At 40.8% G+C, this 18535-nt stretch overlaps 1 protein-coding gene across 1 annotated transcript; it reads right to left on the bottom strand.

Moving 5' to 3' along the window:
* Positions 1-34: 34 nt before the first annotated feature.
* On the bottom strand, positions 35-18407 carry slc6a8 (solute carrier family 6 member 8). Its single transcript, XM_077582816.1, has 13 exons — positions 17725-18407; positions 12020-12151; positions 10829-11096; positions 10484-10616; positions 7091-7225; positions 5411-5514; positions 5207-5331; positions 4929-5041; positions 4710-4847; positions 4536-4638; positions 2667-2767; positions 2307-2477; positions 35-2182 (listed from the first exon to the last, which is right to left on the bottom strand). The coding sequence occupies exons 1-13, from the start codon at positions 18032-18034 to the stop codon at positions 2048-2050; spliced, it is 1968 nt and encodes a 655-aa protein (XP_077438942.1). The 5' UTR covers positions 18035-18407; the 3' UTR covers positions 35-2047.
* Positions 18408-18535: the final 128 nt, after the last annotated feature.

The raw sequence follows: 18535 nt of genomic DNA on the forward strand, positions 1-18535 counted from the left end.
GTGGTTCAGTAAGTAACATGACAGAAAACGGAAATGTTGATCATTGTTTTCCAAAATAAGAGCAATTGTTTTATTTTGAGTCAACACAAATATAATCACTCGGCTCATGGAGGACAGCAGAAATCACATATTTTTTGTTGAGAATCTGAAATGTCCAGCATTTAGACGATTTCAAAGTTAAAAATCTATTATACATTTTGATTAAACACAAAAATAATAAGTCTGCTTTTATGAAGGCCTACAAAGGTCGGAGAATGTTTACTTTGGATAATATATATATCAAAGTAAATGCTGATCAGTCTTGTGTATTTATTTGTCCATTCTAAAAAGAGATGTGCTGAACCAATTTAAGATTACATGTTGAATTGCTGACCAACTTTAAAAAAAAAATCGTTTCAATTGGTAACACGATTGAATTTAGTCCAAAGTGAATATATTAAGTTGAATTATGAATTCCTTTAAATTAATATATTCATTTGAATTCATTTATCCAAAGTGACTCAAATCCAAAGTATTAAATTAACTCATAATGAAACTTAATATATTTACTGTGTACTATCTTAATTCAATCGTGTGTTACCAATTGAAGCGATTTTTAAAAAGTTGATCAACAATCCAATTTCTAATCTTAAATTGGTTCAACAATTTTCTGTTTAGAGTGTGACGTTGACTGGTGACCAGCCCATTATTTGTCTATGGTGGACCCCCGCTATTCAAGGGGGAAAGAGACCAGGCTGACCCGTAAGTGGTGAAAATCCACGTATAATTGATGGCTATTGACAATTCCGAGACGATGTCACAAGTCAAAATGGCGGTCAATTCGGTGAAAGAACTCTCTTCACTCATTGAAAAGCATTGGACGTTGCATGGTTGTCATTTGATTTATGAGGATTATTTGGATTTTAAAATGAAATGTCCGAATGTTCCGTATTCAAATGCATGTGTTTTTGCGGTATTTTGAAATAGTGACAGTTTGTTGTGTGTTTTTTTGATCTTTTGTGGTTAACACACTTGCTAAATGATTGGTCAAGTTGACCCGTTTTTTAAGTAAACAATGCTAAAAGCAGTATTTGTTCAGGGTTAAAAATCATCTATGAGTATTGCTAGTAGTAGTAATGAAGTTAATTATGAGATACAAGCAATGTTTAGTGGAACCTTTTCCCGTTTTTGACACTTTAGGTTAATTAGCACGCCCTCGAATCATTATTGCTGTTCCCGAATCCGGGAGGGTTAAACACCACTTCCTGCCAGTCACATTTTTACAGTAAAACGACACAACATTATTTACAACTTTTTCACATTTTCTTTTCGCGGATTTCAAGTGTTTTTGTTTGAACTTCCATGCTGGTCATGTGACTCGTGTGATGCGTAAAACGGTCAACAACCAAAATTGCTACATGACGTCATCACTGATGTAGAAGCTAATGGCGACAGGAAGCATGTGATGCGGCGGCTCGGGTTAATGGTTCGCCGCATGGAAGTAGATCCTACATCGACCATATTTGGTATGTTTTCTGAGTTTGGTGGTGACAGTTTACAAAAATAGAGTTAAAATGATCAAAAACTGAAAATTTTTCTGCACTGAACGTTAAGAAAAAAAATCATAAAACAAAAATACTTTTAAGTCGGTGTTAATGGGGACATATGGAGAAGTGCCTTATGGCATATGTCTCCTTTAAACCGACAACAATATTCCCTTTAGTCAGTGTTAAAACCAAAATAAAAGCACAGCCCAAAGACTCTTATCACATACTGCATGAAAATTCGTCATACTGTACTTCCTGTTTGCATCAACAAAATAAAAGTCTGCTGATTGGCTGGTGAACAATAAATGGCATTAAGACAACAGCGTAAGGCAACGCGCACGACCACTCTTTTGTCTTCCTGTGCTGGTAAATTCTTTCCGGGCTGCCGGGTACGTTCTTGTGTTGCTTCACAGTGTTTTAATTTGGCGGGTGGGACAGGAAGACGAGCGTGATAAAGTGCGAGTGAGCGAGCAGGCTGACGTTGTGGGGGGTGTGTGTGTGTGTGTGGGGGGGGGGGGGGGTCACATGACGCTCTCGAAGATGATGACTTTGTTGTCATCGCTGGCGGGCGACAGCGAGCTGAGCGGCTTGACGTCGGGCGCCATGTACTCCAGGTGGTGGCTCCCCCACACCGGCGTGGTAAGATGAGCCCAGCGCTGCAAACGCAAAATATCATATGCACATTTTCTGAAAAATACTATAGCAAAGTTACATTACAAAGAATTTGCCCATCCCAGACCAGCAAATAAAGATTTTTGTTATGCGGATGTGAACTCTGACCTGTACGAAGGAGCCTTTGGCGCGGAACACTTTGTAGACCAGACTGACCGGGATACACAACATGGACGACATCGCCAGACACCAGCCAATCACCTCGCCCCACCACGGGTACACGTACGTGTTGTTGTACGTCAGCGCCTTGTAGTTGACCAGATGGAACAAGAAAATGCCCTGCAAGGCACACACACATCAGACATTTTGCAGATATTTGACATATTTAAATCAATAATCAATTTCCAACTTCAAAGCGTTCAGCCCAATCACAGCATTAGAGAACTTTCCCAAAAGTTCCCGCATTGACGATGAAATTCCTAACTGAGGAGGCGTTAGGCGTAAGAAGTCATCCCACGCGTGACGTACCATGCACACGCACGGCGTGATGAAGGACCAGCACCATTTTATCCAGGGCAGCGGCCTGTAACCGATCATACGCGCCACGTCGTCCATGAAGCGGTCGGCGCCTGCCAATGGAAGACAACGTCATCGGCATTGGTATTCGTCATTGTCAATAATGTGTAAAAACACGATGCAAAAATGATTCATTCGCTCACATTTTGTAACATTATTTATGATTAATTTACTGAGTACTGTATATCTGAAATTGTTGATTTTACTATTAAATTTTTATTTTATTATTGAGAATAAATACAAAACCTGTATATTGAGATAAATGAATAAATAATACAACATTAAGAAATACATGTAAAATGGTTTATTTTTACAATACAATTAGAATACATTTTAAACGTATAGTTAAGTTAGTAAGTTAGTAAGTTAATGGAACATTGAATGCATATGTGAAATTGTTAATTGTACTAATATGTTTTTTTATATACAATAAATCAATTATTTAATTAAAGAAATAAACATAATGAATAAAATAATAATAGATACAGTGGTGGTGTTTATTATTGTTTTTATTATTTATAGTTAAATATATTATGATTAAATAATTTATTTAAAAACAAATACAAAATGTAATGATTTTTTAAATTGTACTAATTTATTTTCTTATTTACAAAAATAAATCATTTAGAAATATTACATAAAAGAAAAAGCGAATAAAAATAATACAGTGACAGCGTTTTAGTCAAATGTTAAAATTTCTAATCCATTTTAAATAGTATTATTTATTTCAAATGTATTTAATTATAATTAACCAAACAATTCTAATCCTTTTTTCTATTTATTTATTTATATCTATTTTCAAAATTATTTAAAAAATATATATATTTAAAAGTCAACCACAAAAAAAATATTGACAATAATATGTTCTATGCAGCCCTACTTGACTAAATATAGTTTGCTTTATTTTATTTATTTATTTTTATATTGCAATAGTAGAATATGAGTTAAGCAGCAAAATCCAGCAGTTTTTATCAAAACTATTTTGTCACTTGCTGTCGAGTGAGAATGGCATCCCAGTTGCTCAGGTCTCGGGTAACAACCAATCACAGCTCAGCTTCATAAAATGGGTAAGCTGTAATTTGGTTGTTGCCTAAGCCCTGAGTAACTGTGATGTCATTTTTAGTCGACACAAAGTGTTAAAATGGCCGCCCCCTGGGATGGATAAAAATAGCTGGATTTTGCTTCCTAACTCATATTCCACAAATGTAATATTCATCAGAATACCATGTTTAGACTAGTGAGGTCTCATATAACGTTATTGTCAAGAAATGTTTAAGGTTGACTTCCCCTTTAACTGCCATTGACAGCTATAGACGTCAAAAATTCAATTGAACTATTTTTTTACGAGTTTAACATTTTTAGACATTTAGACATTTAGAACAGATATACAATTTAGTGAATCTTTTCTTTTCTTTAAAACAAAACAAAAACATTTATTTTATTTTTTTATTTTTAATAATGTTTTTTTTATTTTTATGAAAACATTACTAAAAATGAGGGGCATCCGGCGATAACAATTTTTAAACGTAATTCATCACACGACTTCACTAGTTAACTCACGATTAATCACAAATTTTATATCTGACCGAATACAAAAAAAAATCTATGTTTTCATATTTTTGTTAACAAAAGTGGGAAAAAATGTTAAACTAATAGAAATAGTTCAAATTAATTTTTGACGTCTATTGCCGTCAATGGCAGTGAATGAGGTTTAAAAAAATAAATAAAAATGCTTCAAGGCGATGTGCTTAATCACTTGGATGATAGCCTACGACTTCATTGCATTTTTTATATGAAACTTGTAAGCGATGATGCTCGTACCGTAGACCCAGGCCACCACCATGCATTCCCAAAAGGCCTGCCACAGGAGTGTCATCCCGCTGGCCGAGTAGTAGTCAAACAACTGGAACACGTACATTCCTCCCTGCAATTGCAACAAATTGGATTCAAGGCCTAGCGCGGCGCCGGGCCAATGTACTGGCGGCGGCCACCGACCTGCGTCACCATGGAGATGTCGATGATGAAGCACAGGAAGCAGCAGACGGCGACGGCGATCTCCCTCTTGTAGCGGTGTTCGTATTTACCGGGGAATAGATCCAGGATGCCCGTCACGAAACCTTCAACGCCGACAAACTGAACGCACGCACACGGGACGTTGTGACCATCGCACTAATAGCGCATTGGTGCGTGTGCTTGTGTGTGTGTGTTTGTCACCTGACTGTCCAGGCCAAGCAGCAGTAGCATGAAGAAGAAGAGCGCTGCCCACAATGGTGCCACTGGCATCAAACTGACCGCCTTTGGATATGCAATGAATGCCAAACCAGGACCTGAGGTACACATACACACATTTAGGGGAACGGAAATGGCTTAAAAAAAAAAACTTTAAAAGTTAATTCCACGTGGTTAAAAGTTAGCTCCACGATGGTCAAGCTTGCCCAAAGATTTAGCATTTAGCATCAAGCTAACGTGACAACCAGAGGAAAAGTGGTCACCTGACTCTGCGACCTGCGAAATGTCCACATTCTGCTCGGCCGCCATGAAGCCCAGGATGGAGAAGACCACGAAGCCGGCAAAAAAGCTGGTCCCGCTGTTGATCAGTGCCAGCACTAAGGCGTCTCTGAGGGCGGGAAAACACAAACGCTGAGCAGCGCGCCGTTTCGGTTCCACCGTTGCGCCGCTGCTACTCCTACACGTACTTGTAGCAGTCATTGTTGAAGCGGTTGTAGCTGCCCAGAGCTGTCAGCGCTCCCAGACCGATGGCGTATGAGAAGAACACCTGCGTGCCGGCGTCGATCCACACCTGCGGGGTTCACGTCTCAAAGTTGATCATCTCAGCCGCAAATGTAGTCATACATACATAAGGTATCTTGTGAATAAACCCCTCACATTTGATACATTATTGTATGTATTCATGGGACAACACTGAAGAAAATACTCTCACAATTAAAATGACTCAACACAAACCACCAGCAACAAAAGTGAGTACACCCCTGAGTGAAAATATTGGGCCCAATAAGACCTTTTTCCTCCCTGGTGTCATGCGACTTGTTAGGTTTGGCATGTGAATGGGGAGCAGGTGTGTTAACTTTGGCGTTACTGTTCTCATACTGGAAGTTCAATATAGTACCTCATGGGAAAGAACTCCATGAGGATCCAAAAAAATAATAATTGCTGCTCCACATAGAGATGGCCAAAGCCATAAGGAGATAAGAACATTTGCTTGGGATGAGACGAGAACCTACTCTTCCAAATGCAACCTTCTCTGGGGACTAAATCCTCTTTTTGGACTGGAACATTCTTTCTGGATTAGACCCTTCCCTAAGAACTGGTACCTTCTCACTGGACTAGAATCTTCTTTCAGGAATAGAACCTTCTCCAGGGACTAGTATCTCCTCCCTGGACTAAAATCTTCACTTGGGGCTATAACTGTCTCTTATTAAGACTCGAACCTTCTCTTGAGTCAATAACCTAATCCCAAAACTAAAATATTCTCTTGAAATGGGGACGTTCTCTTTATACTAGAACCTTTTCTCTCGACTATAACTTTTTATGATGACTAATTCTTTCTCTCTGGACTGCAATTTTCTCACAAAATTTGCACTTTATTCTCTTGTACTGAATTCTTAATCTCTCTGGACTCTTCTTTAAGGACTAGAACAATCTCTTGGGTCGATTGTCTCTTCTCTTAACCATAACCCTCACTAAGACTAGAATATTCAATTCAATTTCAAGACTTGAACATTCTCTCAGACCTGGTACTTTTTCTGAGGACTAAAACCTTCCCCTGGGACAAGAACCTTCCCTTGGGACTAGGCTCTTCTTTTTAGACTAGCGCCTTTACGTGGAATGAGAACCTTCACTTGAGACTTGAACCTTATTTAGGTACTGCAATCGCCTGCTGGACTCAAACCTTGACATGGGAGTACACCCTTCTCTTGAGATGAGAACCTTCACTGGGGACTAGGATCTTCTTTTCAGGCTAGCACCTCTACGTAGGATGAGAACTTTCTTTTGAGACTTGAACTTTGACCTTGACAACTTCTCTCTGGACCAGAAACTTGTCTCAGGACTACAACCTTGTATCTTGTGACTAGAACCTTGTCTCTAGTGGCTGGAACGTCTGTCTTTCATTAGTTTGGGGCTTACCTACTGTATATCCTAAACATTTTGGGAGTGAACATTTGTAGTCATCATGTCTTAAAGAATGAGAGGCATTAATTGTGTCTGAAGTTCAGTCCATTGGACATTTACAAGGCAGATCTGCCACATCCAATATGGCAGATGCATTGTTGTATCACAGAAACGGGCCAATCCACTCAATGAGGTGTCTCTGTGTATACAGAATACGTCTCTGATCTCAGTGATCCCAGACTGACCTGAGCCTCTTCCAGTTTGGACCAATCAGGTTTGATGTAGTACATGATGCCGTCGTACGCTCCGGGCAAGGTGACTCCACGGACCAGCAGGATGATCAGCACCACGTACGGGAAGGTGGCCGTGAAGTACACAATCTGAAACCGACACAGGCACGTGCACGGTCAAATGTCTGCCTGCGGAATGTTCCGTGATGACTTGAGAAAGTGGGGCAAGAAAAACTAAAACACGATGAAGGCAAATATCAAGTTCAGGAGAACGCAACTCCATTTCACCCGATCCACCAAAGACAAACTTTTCTGTGTGTGAATGTGGTGGAAACACAAGACAGTTCTCTGGACTGTTTCAAACTCGTCTACACTGGCCCGTAAGAATACATCATTTGATTATAGGTCATTTTTAGGGTGAATAAACCTTAGACTATTTTCATTGGTTACATTTGAAATGAATAGTGAGGTGAGGTTTAACAAGCAGCTCACATGGCTTGATCCTTTACGACTTCAACATTTATTTTTACTGCTCTCATTCTCATGTGTGTGTGAATGTGTGTGTGTGTGCGTGTGTGTGTGTGCTTCGACGACCCGAGTCACCTCGAGCACCTCGTATAGTTTTGCACCACCTGCCGCTGAACGCCATCAGGGATGTTTGTATTGAGAGCCAAGCTCCGTGAGAGCGCACACGTACACACACGCTCATCGAAACACACGCACACACATCCACGCATGCAGTGCATGAGGTTGTTATCAATGGATTGTATTACTCATCGGTTTGATGTTCTAGATAAGCGCTGGTGCACGTGGCCCATTCCGTTATTCAATCCAGTTTATTTTAAAGGAACCCCGACTGTAATGACAAGTTTGCTATAAATGATTTATTTGGCTGTTACTAACATAACTATGAGATTCATTTTTCAAAAATCATTTCCAGCTTAATACATTTTGTAGATATTTTATTTGGACGTACGCCGCCATTGTTATTTACGTCGCAACGCATTCCTGCGGACGTAGAATGGCGGCTGGCTCTCTGCCGAGCAATGTAAAACACGTATAAAGGAAGCAAGGTAAGTCTTGTAGCGTTCCGAAAGAAACAACATGCGAGAGTCACCCTCGCCCTACGCCGCGCTCTCGTCATTCACCAGACGCATTCAAGAGTTTTGATCATCCCTTTAGGAACGCTACGAAGGCTTACCTTGCTTTCTTTATAAGCGTTTCACATTGCTCGGCTGAGAGAAAACCGCCATTCTACGTCACGTTGCAACGTAAATAACAATGGCGGCATGCGCAAAAATAACGTTTCCACAAAATGTGATTAACTGGAAATGATTTTTGAAAACTGAATCTCAAAATTATGTTAGCAACAACCAAATAAATAATATAGAGCAAACTTGTCATGACAGTCGGGGTTACTTTTAACATGTACTCTTTTCAAAAGTCCTGCAGTATTTGTTGCATTTCTTTTACAGTTTTCCCCCTAAAATTTATTTATGAAATTGTTTTTATCATTCATGTGCCTTTTTTTTCTCATTCAAGTGATAGAATTCTTATATTGTTGTAAATATAATAAAATAAACAATAGCGTACAATGAGTACCAGTGTATATTTTCATCCACTATCCACTGTCTATCCTGCTTGTCGGGTTCAGGGTCGCAGGGCACACCTTGGACCGGTCAGTCAATCACAGGTCACACAACCATTCACACCGTCACCACTACGCCGTCAGTGGCTCGAACCAGGGACTCATTTTGGAGTTTCAGGGCTCAGACGTTTTAACGAGCGTCAACATTTTAATGAAGTTATACAATTTCACCTTTAATAGTTTATCAATCTAACATATTCCCGCACATTGCAGTTGATCAAAAAACACATTTAAAATGTGCTTACATGATCACAGTTTTTAATTTGAGAAATTAAATAGTTCAAATGGGTAAAAGGACAAAAACTGACCAAAAGGCAAGTATGCATAATATCGGATCAGACATTTACATTTATCAAACGCATTTGAACCAACAAAATAGCAGCTAACAATGCACTTCCTGTTAGTGCTCTTATTTTGAAACCTATTCTCACCACTTCTGGTGCGCTATTTGACAAACTGATTCTAACTTTATGATCACCAAAAGACGACAGTCATCTGTCGCCATTATGTGTCATTGCTGTTACGTCACAGGTTTTGTGTTGTTCATTTCTAGTCATGTATTAAACTATTTTTACTGTAGGTATTAAATTATTGTGACTTGGTGATAACCTCAATAACAAAGGCGGGCAGGAAGTACTCAGTACTAGATTTAAAGTAATGGCCTGTCTGATGCATTGTTGTTCTTTTGTACAAGGTGCAAAGTGTACTTAATTGCATACGCTGAATTAATATTTGCTGATTGTAATCAGGAAATGTGTTACTAATGTGCTGGCTGGAGTAGAGGCCCAAACAGTTTATATTGCAGCCTGGGAATTTGCCAGATTACTCACTCCCGGCCTGGCTCAAACAATGCTTTATTTATTTGTAGGAAATAATTGTTTAATTGATATATTGTAATACAAATTATTGGTACAATAAACAGTATTATTTTGTACCTGCATAATAGTCACTTTTCAGGAAACCCCAAAAGTCATTTGTAAAAATAATGGTCAATCATTTGTAAAAGTAATACCCAGACTGTGTGGACCGACCAATAGTAAAGATTCGTGGAAAAAAATAAGAAATGTACCAATTAGTGACTTTTGAGGTTTCGGCCCAATTTTAAAAAAAAAAAAATAATCAAATGCCCTTTTTTAATAATGGTTCAAAATGTTTGATTACTGCGACAGGCACAGCATCAAGCCCCCCACCCCCCCACCCCCCACCCCATGCAGAAGTCAAAGCGACATTGTCCCATTGTGTGATGTCATAGCTGGAATACACATACCATCTTCATGTGACGCATTATGTAACATTAGTCCACACACACATACACGCACACACACCGTCTCAGTCACGTCCCACTGCAGAATAAATGACCCCTCCCCCCTTCACCAAGGACAAATCACAGGCCGCCACATCACAGTCTCGCCGTGTCCCTACTCAGACCTCCTCCCAGCATCGTTGCCATGGGAACGCTTAGTCTGCCATGTAACTACGTGTGTGTTTGCGCTCAGAGTGCCCGCTCACGTTGGGGTTCGAGTTAGGCTCGTTTGGGTTTGGCGGCTGATCACATGAACTTTGACCACGCGTGAGTGCTTTGCAGCGCACACAAACACACCTACACACACACACACACTCGCGCGAAGGACACACCGACAAGGTCAGTATGCAACTGAGTCCAACCATGCGCTCCTCTCTCTCTCTGACGTCACTGGCTGATGATGCGAGCAGTGTGAGTCTGCGTCATGCGGTATTAGCATGTTGCCAGCGTGTTTTACCTTTCCGGTAGATTTGACGCCTTTCCACACGCAGAAGTAGATGAGCAGCCACACGGCCATCAGACACAACATCAACTCCCAGTTGATTTGACCCGGCTCGTCTAAGCCCGAGGAGATTTTCAAAACCTCGTTCCTGCACACACGCGCACCACACGAACGTTATGTGACGCATTACAGAATAGACGTCATGTCACATGACACACTACATGAAAAGTTATAAAGCAAACTGTGACACTACATGACACACTACATGATATTACACTTTATGTGACAACTTACACTAGATATCACGCTGTCACATGACACATAACATTGACTCAACATGACACGTTACAGGGCACTCACTCCCAGAACTCGATGATGGGCGATGTGGCCTGGGCCACTTGGGCGCAGGTGAGGTTGCTGCCGGCGATGGTGGCGTTATCGCTGGCGTTGTTGCATTGGTGGAGGTTGAAGGCGTCCACGCAGGCGTGGGTGTTCCAGGGGTTGTCGCACGTGGACCACGGCAGGTGGGCGCTGAACGACTTGATGAGGTAGTAGAAGGCCCACGCCAGGACCATGATGTAGTACGTGTTGCAGAAGAATACGATCACCATGGACGCGTAGCCCAGACCTAAGCGTAAGGAGGATAGGACAGTGGCTTTCAAACTTTTTGCAGACATAATGATCGATGTTAAAACTTAAATACAACTGAACTGTACTTAACAAGTGAGCTGCTATGGATTTAAACAAAAAGGTTTAAGCGACTGTAACATTTTCTACAGTTTGATGATTTAACTAGTCATTTGCAATTTCAGGAGAAATGGAATGACACGTGGAATGATATTGAAAACTGCAATATAAATATGTGACTGAGAATGAATAGAGATTTTTTGTGGAAACTTTCTTTGGGAACATTTTGAATTTTTGGCATTTGAATTGAATGAGCAGGAAATTTTGAGTTTGTTATGTTGAAAAAAATCATTGAGAATAAAAAAGGGAATTTTGTGTGTGTATTGTAATGGTGAGAATGCTGTATTTTTTTTTGAAAATCGTTCCCAATGAGAATTGAATGAGCATAAATGATTTAAATTTCAAATGTGAATGATATAAATATGTAATGTTGAATGTGACATTGTAATTAATGATAAACATTTGGGGAAACTTGGCCTCATTGGGATGAATGGGGAATTTTGGGGTGAAAAATGCAGAATTTTGGGAAAACCGTGAATATTTGGAATGAGAAAAATACAAGCCCCAAAGATGTGAAATTCTGGAATATGTTGAAATTGGAATGATGTTAATCGGATGGAATATGTGGAAGGAGATGCATTTCAAATAAGCGGTCAGCGGTCACACAATTAAGTGATTCTTTTACGTACCACTAGAGGGAGTCCACTAATACTCGTGGTACACAATACACATACAGTATCACACGTTGAGAACCTCTGGTCTATTTTTACCATGTGCAGCACTTTGCGAGTCCTCCTTGTGGGAAGCATACTTCAACTTCCCGATGGCATAATTAGGACAAGGAGAAGTGGGTGCATGGCCTACCCTTGAAAAGCGGCGCGATGTTCCACACGTTGATGCTTCCCGCCTTCATGAACTGACCCAACGAGATCTCCAGGAAGAAGATGGGAACCCCGCCCATAAAGACAATCAGCAGGTACGGGATGAGGAAGACGCCTGCGGGAACAGAGAGGAAGGAGAAGTGTTTCTAAGTGACCTCGTCAAGTTAACCATTAACCTGCTCTACTTTTTGTCACATACGCGTTTTGGGCCATAACGGTTAACTCACAACAAAGCCACATCCAATATGCACTGTAGACCTACAATAAATATAGTTAGTGTAGTAATATTGCTGTCATTGTTATTAATGAATGACATAATGTAGGTCAGGGGTGCTCAAGTTCGGTCCTCGAGAGCCCCCATCCAGCCTGTTTTCCATGTTTCTCTTCACGTACACACCTGAATAATGATCAGGATCGTTATCAGGCTACTGCAAAGCTTGCTGATTAGCTGATCATTAGATTCAGCTGTGCTGCAGGGAGGAAACATGGAAAACAGGCTGGATAGGGGCTCTTGAGGACCGAACTTGAGCACCCCTGATGTAGGTGTATAGCACACAATTTACACTTTGTGTTGAAATTATTATGCCAATAGACCACGTGGTGGTGAAGTGGCCTTGACTTGTTGACCAACAGTCACAGGAGACCAGCTAAGGACAGTAATATGAAAATGAGGACAAGAATATGGAAATGAAGATGGTAAAGGTGATGATGTAAGCCCTATAGATGTATTGAAAGAGCCAAAGTTAAAATTAACAATTTTGGCTAAAATCTCTCCCTTTGAGACGTGTTATACATTTTTATTAACATGGATGAAATAGGACATAAATGAGCCCTAAAGGACATGTTGTTGATATTAACTCATTCAGTGCCATTGACGGCTATAGACGTAAAAAAAAACAAAAAAAACATTTTAACTATTTCTATTAGTTAAGCATTTTTCCCCTTTTGTTATTTAAAAAAAAAAATCTTTTCTCTTTTTTTTAAAAAAAAAGAAGAAGAAAAGATTATTAAAAATTAGGGGCGTCAGCCAATGACAATTTTTAATTGTAATTAATTGCATGACTTCACTAGTTATTTTTTTTAATTATTTAAAAAAAAAGATTACAAAAAGAAAATAAAAGATTATTAAAAATTAGGGGTGTCAGGCGATTAAAATTTGTAATCGTAATTAATCGCATGAATTCACTAGTTAACTCACGATTAAACACAAATTTTATATCTGTTCTAAATGTACAACAAAACAAAATGTATTGGTTTTCATACTCTTGTTAACAAAAGTGGGGGGAAAACGAATAGAAATAGTTTAAATGAATTTTTGACATCTATAGCCGTCAATGGCAGTGAATGAGTTAATGACAATCTGCCATTCAGCGTTGATGGCTACGGAATCACGTCACGTGCACACGATTGGCGGAGAGCACAAAGTGAAACGTGTTACCACGCTAAGCTGCAGCCAGTGCTACAGTTAGCAAGATAATCTGGCTAATCCTAGCTAAGTCAGTGTGCTAATTGGGTTTTTACTTTTATTTTTAGAAAAACACTTTATTTACAAAAGAAAATGAACAGAAAGTATGTTGATATATCATTAACAAGACAAGCAAACTTAGTACAACAAGAGCACTGAACTGAAAGTTTATTTTGATGGAACACACTGTGTAAAATGACTTTGTTCATACAAATATTCAAGTTCCCTGTGGTCTTGTAGAAATACAATTCCAGGTTCAGTCTCACGTTCATGTAACGCCTCCTCAAGGCCATAGCAGTTGAGTTAGGGCCAGAGTGCAATTCGTCTCTTCAACTGATATAAATAGCCATCTTGGCTTCCATGATTAAAACGGGCTTCTTCCTTCTTGTATTTGACCCCACAGAAAACAACGCCTAAGAGAAAGTTGTGCCTGTGATTATCATTAATTAGTGACTGAGTAGTCAACGAGTCAGCTTAACTACTCCGCATTGACGTTTAACGCTTGAAGTCAACTCATCGCAAATCACGTTTTTGTAGGGATCTCGTCTAAATCGTCCAATTTACAAAGGACGTACAACTTGTCCTTTCTGCTGCCGTCGTCCTGAGGAGAAGCAAAATGTGTAGCCAACAAGGCGACACAGTCATCATATGTTGAAAATAAACTCGTGGTGAGTAGGAATAGCAGTTAGCCTAGCTAATTTTGACTTCTATTTGCCAGTAGTTTTGAAAGATACCAGCAGTACCAGCGGTACCTTGTACTGGTGGTGGACGAGGGCAAAGACACCAAGTGAAACTCTATCTTTGTTGCCAAAATGTTATGGCTAATAACGCGCAGATAGCTGTGTGCGAACAAGAAGTTTGTCCATTACAGAAGTTGAATGCTGACGCACAGCATTGCAAAATAAAAACAAAAACAGACAAGTGAACTTGAGGAATGATTGTAATTTTCAGGAGCTTGCTTGCATTGTCTCATTTTACAGCACATTATGACGCCAGTCTCCGAAAGTCGCTTTCAGTGTTAATGTCGTCGCAAATAAAGTCCTCGTTAACACGCAGTTGTTGTCTGTAACTGTGAATCATTAGAAATATGTGCCATTTGTGCCACTGCTCTGTTCCCTGGTGCCAGTCCCGCCGCTAGTATGAATATTTTAAGATTAGCAGTGATCGTAATAGCTGAAGCTAGCAAAGCTAACCGCTATTCCCTTCCGCCACCATTTTATGAAGAATGTCTCGCCTTGTTGGAAGGACTTAATCCTCTTTCATCTTTAACTGCTTCAAACATTAAAGCCTTTGTGGGAATGGAAGATTTGTTGGTTTGTTATGATTTTATTATTGTTAATGTTTTATGTTGTTTTGTTTCTGTAAAGCGCATTGTAACAGCTATGGCTGCTATATACCGGTAAATAAAGATGACTTGACTTGTTAGCTGGACATTTTGCTGTTCCACAAAGCTTTGTAAAGAGCACAAAGGCAAGATGAAAGTCCGGTTCGTTGACAATACAGGACACCAAATTAGTTGTATATATTATTAAGTGAAACTGGTGCAAAAAAAGCAACTTTGACTCAGCTTTCATCACATTGTAGTCAACAATAAACTAAAATCATTTTTTCAACCTCTAGTTCCTTCACATAGGCCATGTGTTTCTCAACCCTGGTCCTCGGGGCACACAATATCCAGCCCGGTTTTCATGTCTCCCTAGTCGCAGCTGAGGATCATTATCAGGCTTCTCCAGAGCTTGCTTTTGAGCTGTCATTGGGATCAGCGGATAGTGTGCCCCGAGGACCCGGGTTGAGAAACACTGACATAGGCTACAGGTCAGCACTAGTGAGGGTATTGGTTTGGACCCCAACGATTTATCCTCTCAGTAAATAAGCGACTCTGTCACCCCGACCTGTGTGACAAATCATAGTCTTTGTGATTTGATGCCAACGAGTGGATGATTCACAGAAGCAAACAAATGATTTGCCGTATCTTGGTGAACTGTCATCAATGCGATTTGACGTGTACGTCGGGCCTCCCCGCCAGCAGGTGGTGCCGCTCACCAATTTCGGGCAGCGGCACCTGGGGCTCGGCCAATTGGATTAAAGGATTATTGTCAACTGGCGCTAAACTGTGGCGCACGTGGCGTCAGGGATGACCGCGTCACGCTTGTACACACTGAAAATATCCCACGCCTTTCAACCTTGCAACACGCTGCGCCGAGTCACTATGGCAACCAACCATCAATAGTCGAGAGGGGGCGGGGCAAGAGACAGGTTACCCAGGCAACCAGACTGATGACTCAGCCAGAAAAGAATCCTAGATCCTGGAATCTCTCCAGAAACACACAACCCACAAATGCACAAATCAACACACACGCAGAAACAATCAATCAACACTAAACACACACACATATAACACACAATGTGACGGGATGGAGGAGGAGACGCTGGAAGAATTTAAGGAAGTAGGGAAAGAAATTAAACCGAACACTAACAAAGATCCGAGCCGTCATGGCCGCCCATTGAGTCATTGACAAATGTCAGGAGTTTGTTTGACCTTCAAACGGCGCTAAAGTCAGCGGGCGTCCGGCGACGCACGGCAACTTTACGTTCAAGTGACCTTCATGCGTGTAACGAGCTCGGCGCCGTCTTTGCGAGGTGAGCGATCACTTTTGGTTGGAGACGGCAGCGTACAGTACACACACAAAAGAAGAAAAGTGTCACCTTCATCTGCATCCTGTGAGAGCGAGTGGACCTTTTCCTCCTCGCACCCCCTCCCCGCGCCCACAGCCATCACTTCTCCCAAACACCGCCGCTGATTCAGCAGATGGTGTGCGCATGCGCATGTGGTGTAGGTGAGTTTTTACAAGTTTGTATGACTGTGATTGTGTGTGCGTGTAGTGTGTTTGTGTGTGTGAGTTTCTGAACATTGGCAATGGGGGCGCAACAATTTCCAAGTGACTGTGGTGTCAATCTGTCAATCAATCAACCAAGTCGTGAAAGACAAAGCAAATGGCCGCTGCCGGTGGGCAGGGTTAAACGTTACTTTGGAAATCCAACATACGATCTCAATTTTATTGGCCTGCAATACAGGGATGCCTTTAAAATCACACTTTTGTCAAAACATTTATGTTATGCATGATAATAAAAATTTACATTTTAATGGGTCAATAATTCCTCATCACAAAATGGCCGTCAAACGGCTAAGAGTGTCAAAATGCGTCCAGTCGAGGCAAAGTGACCGGCCAGGGCAAAATATTTGCACAAAGTACAAAAGTTTCTAACGTTCATAAATGTTTGCTTTTGCATCAAACACTGTAAGAAGGCAACAAAATTGACAAATTATCTTCCACTTGTCATCATTTCTCAAGCGGCTTCCGTCTGTTTGCAGACATGTTGTTAGCTGAAGCAAAAAACAAAAACAAACAAACTTAATTTTCTTAATATTTTGTCTCGCTCTTGCAGATGCAACTTTATGCTGATTATATTGTTTCATTTTTCTTGTTTCATTTAGAGTCTTTATCATGGAAAAAAAGAGTTACACTGAAAATGTCTGAAAAATATGACTTATTTTCTTATTTTCTTGTTTTATCGTGAATTCTTATTTGGAAAAAATACAAATTAATTGGTGACAATGATGCTTTTATTTTGTCTTGTTTTTTCACAAATTCTCATCTTGGTGAAAGTATGAATTTGTTCTGTTACTATTGTTATCGTTTTATTTTGAATTTTTTTCTTGGAAAAGCATAATTTGGGCAATAGTTTATATATACTGTATGTCTCTTTAAAAAAGAACTTCGTTTTGGCAACATTGAGACTTTTTTCTATGCATGACTTAATTATGTGTCAAAACGAATTCTTATTTGCAAAAACACGACTTGATTAAGGGAATTTTTTTTCGTTTTTATATATAAAAAAAATAATAATAATAATCTTGGTGAAGAATATGACTTAATTCTGTTAATTTTGCTATACTGTGAATTGTTAAATTATTTTTATTATGATTATTTTGTAATACGTACTATGGAAACTACAATAAATGTATTATACTTTTTCTTGTTTATCTATTGAGAGAGCAAAAAAAAAATTTCTTCCGAATTTTGTGTTTGGAAAAAAGCCAGTGCTGTACTGTACTTGATTGCAGTGCGTCGGCATTCAGGCGGTCCAAGCTCGGAGACAAGCGGCAAGTTTATTTATTTATTAATTTTTAAAAGTTTTAATACTTTTTAGTTTTTGCTCACCTCCTCCGTTCTTGTAGCACAAGTAGGGGAACCTCCACACGTTCCCCAGGCCGACCGCGAAGCCCACGCACGACATGATGAAGTCCATTTGTCTGCTCCACGTCTCGCGCTCCTGACGCACCGGCGGTGGCCCCCCCACCACCACACCGCCTTTCTTGCCCTCAGGTCCGGGTCCGTCCGACCCGGGTCCGTCGGGCCCGGCCGCCGTCGCCGCCGCCATCAGCTCTCCCCCGAGGTGACTCCCCCTGGTCTCCTCCGGGGGCAGCAGTGAGCAGGTGGAGGGAAGTGGGGGCGCACTCTGCCTGTCCATCAATCAAAAAGGCGCTCGGTCCAAAATATCCAAAAGCTTTTTCTTTTCTTTTTTTCCCTTCTCCCCTATCAAGTATTAGCTGTCAATCAAATCAAGGTGGAAACGTTCCAAAAGAATCAAACCCAAATCAAACGTCCAAAAGGTTCTAACGTCGACGTTCAGAAACAGTCCACAAAACACTTGAACGTCAGCTTGAAGAATCTCATCAGCGGGCAGACTGAGGGGAGGGAGGGGGTTCACCGCCCGACGAACATAGGGTCGCCGAGTCCTCCTTCCAGTCCGTGTGGTGTGGGTGCTCGGGGGTCTGCACCGGAACGCGCACGTCTTCTTGTAACGAGACGCACGCAGGCCGAGTGGGGGTTGGCTGATCCTGCTCTTGATCCTGTGAGCGCCCGGGCGGCCAGAGCGAGCTTTTTAAAGGGGATGCTGCTCAGGGTGACGTCACTGCGCCCGCCCCGCCCCCCACCGTTATTGACGTCACAGGCAAGGGTCTCCCTACTG

This window comes from Vanacampus margaritifer, chromosome 1 (genome assembly GCF_051991255.1).
Source record: "Vanacampus margaritifer isolate UIUO_Vmar chromosome 1, RoL_Vmar_1.0, whole genome shotgun sequence".
Lineage (NCBI taxonomy): Eukaryota > Metazoa > Chordata > Actinopteri > Syngnathiformes > Syngnathidae > Vanacampus > Vanacampus margaritifer.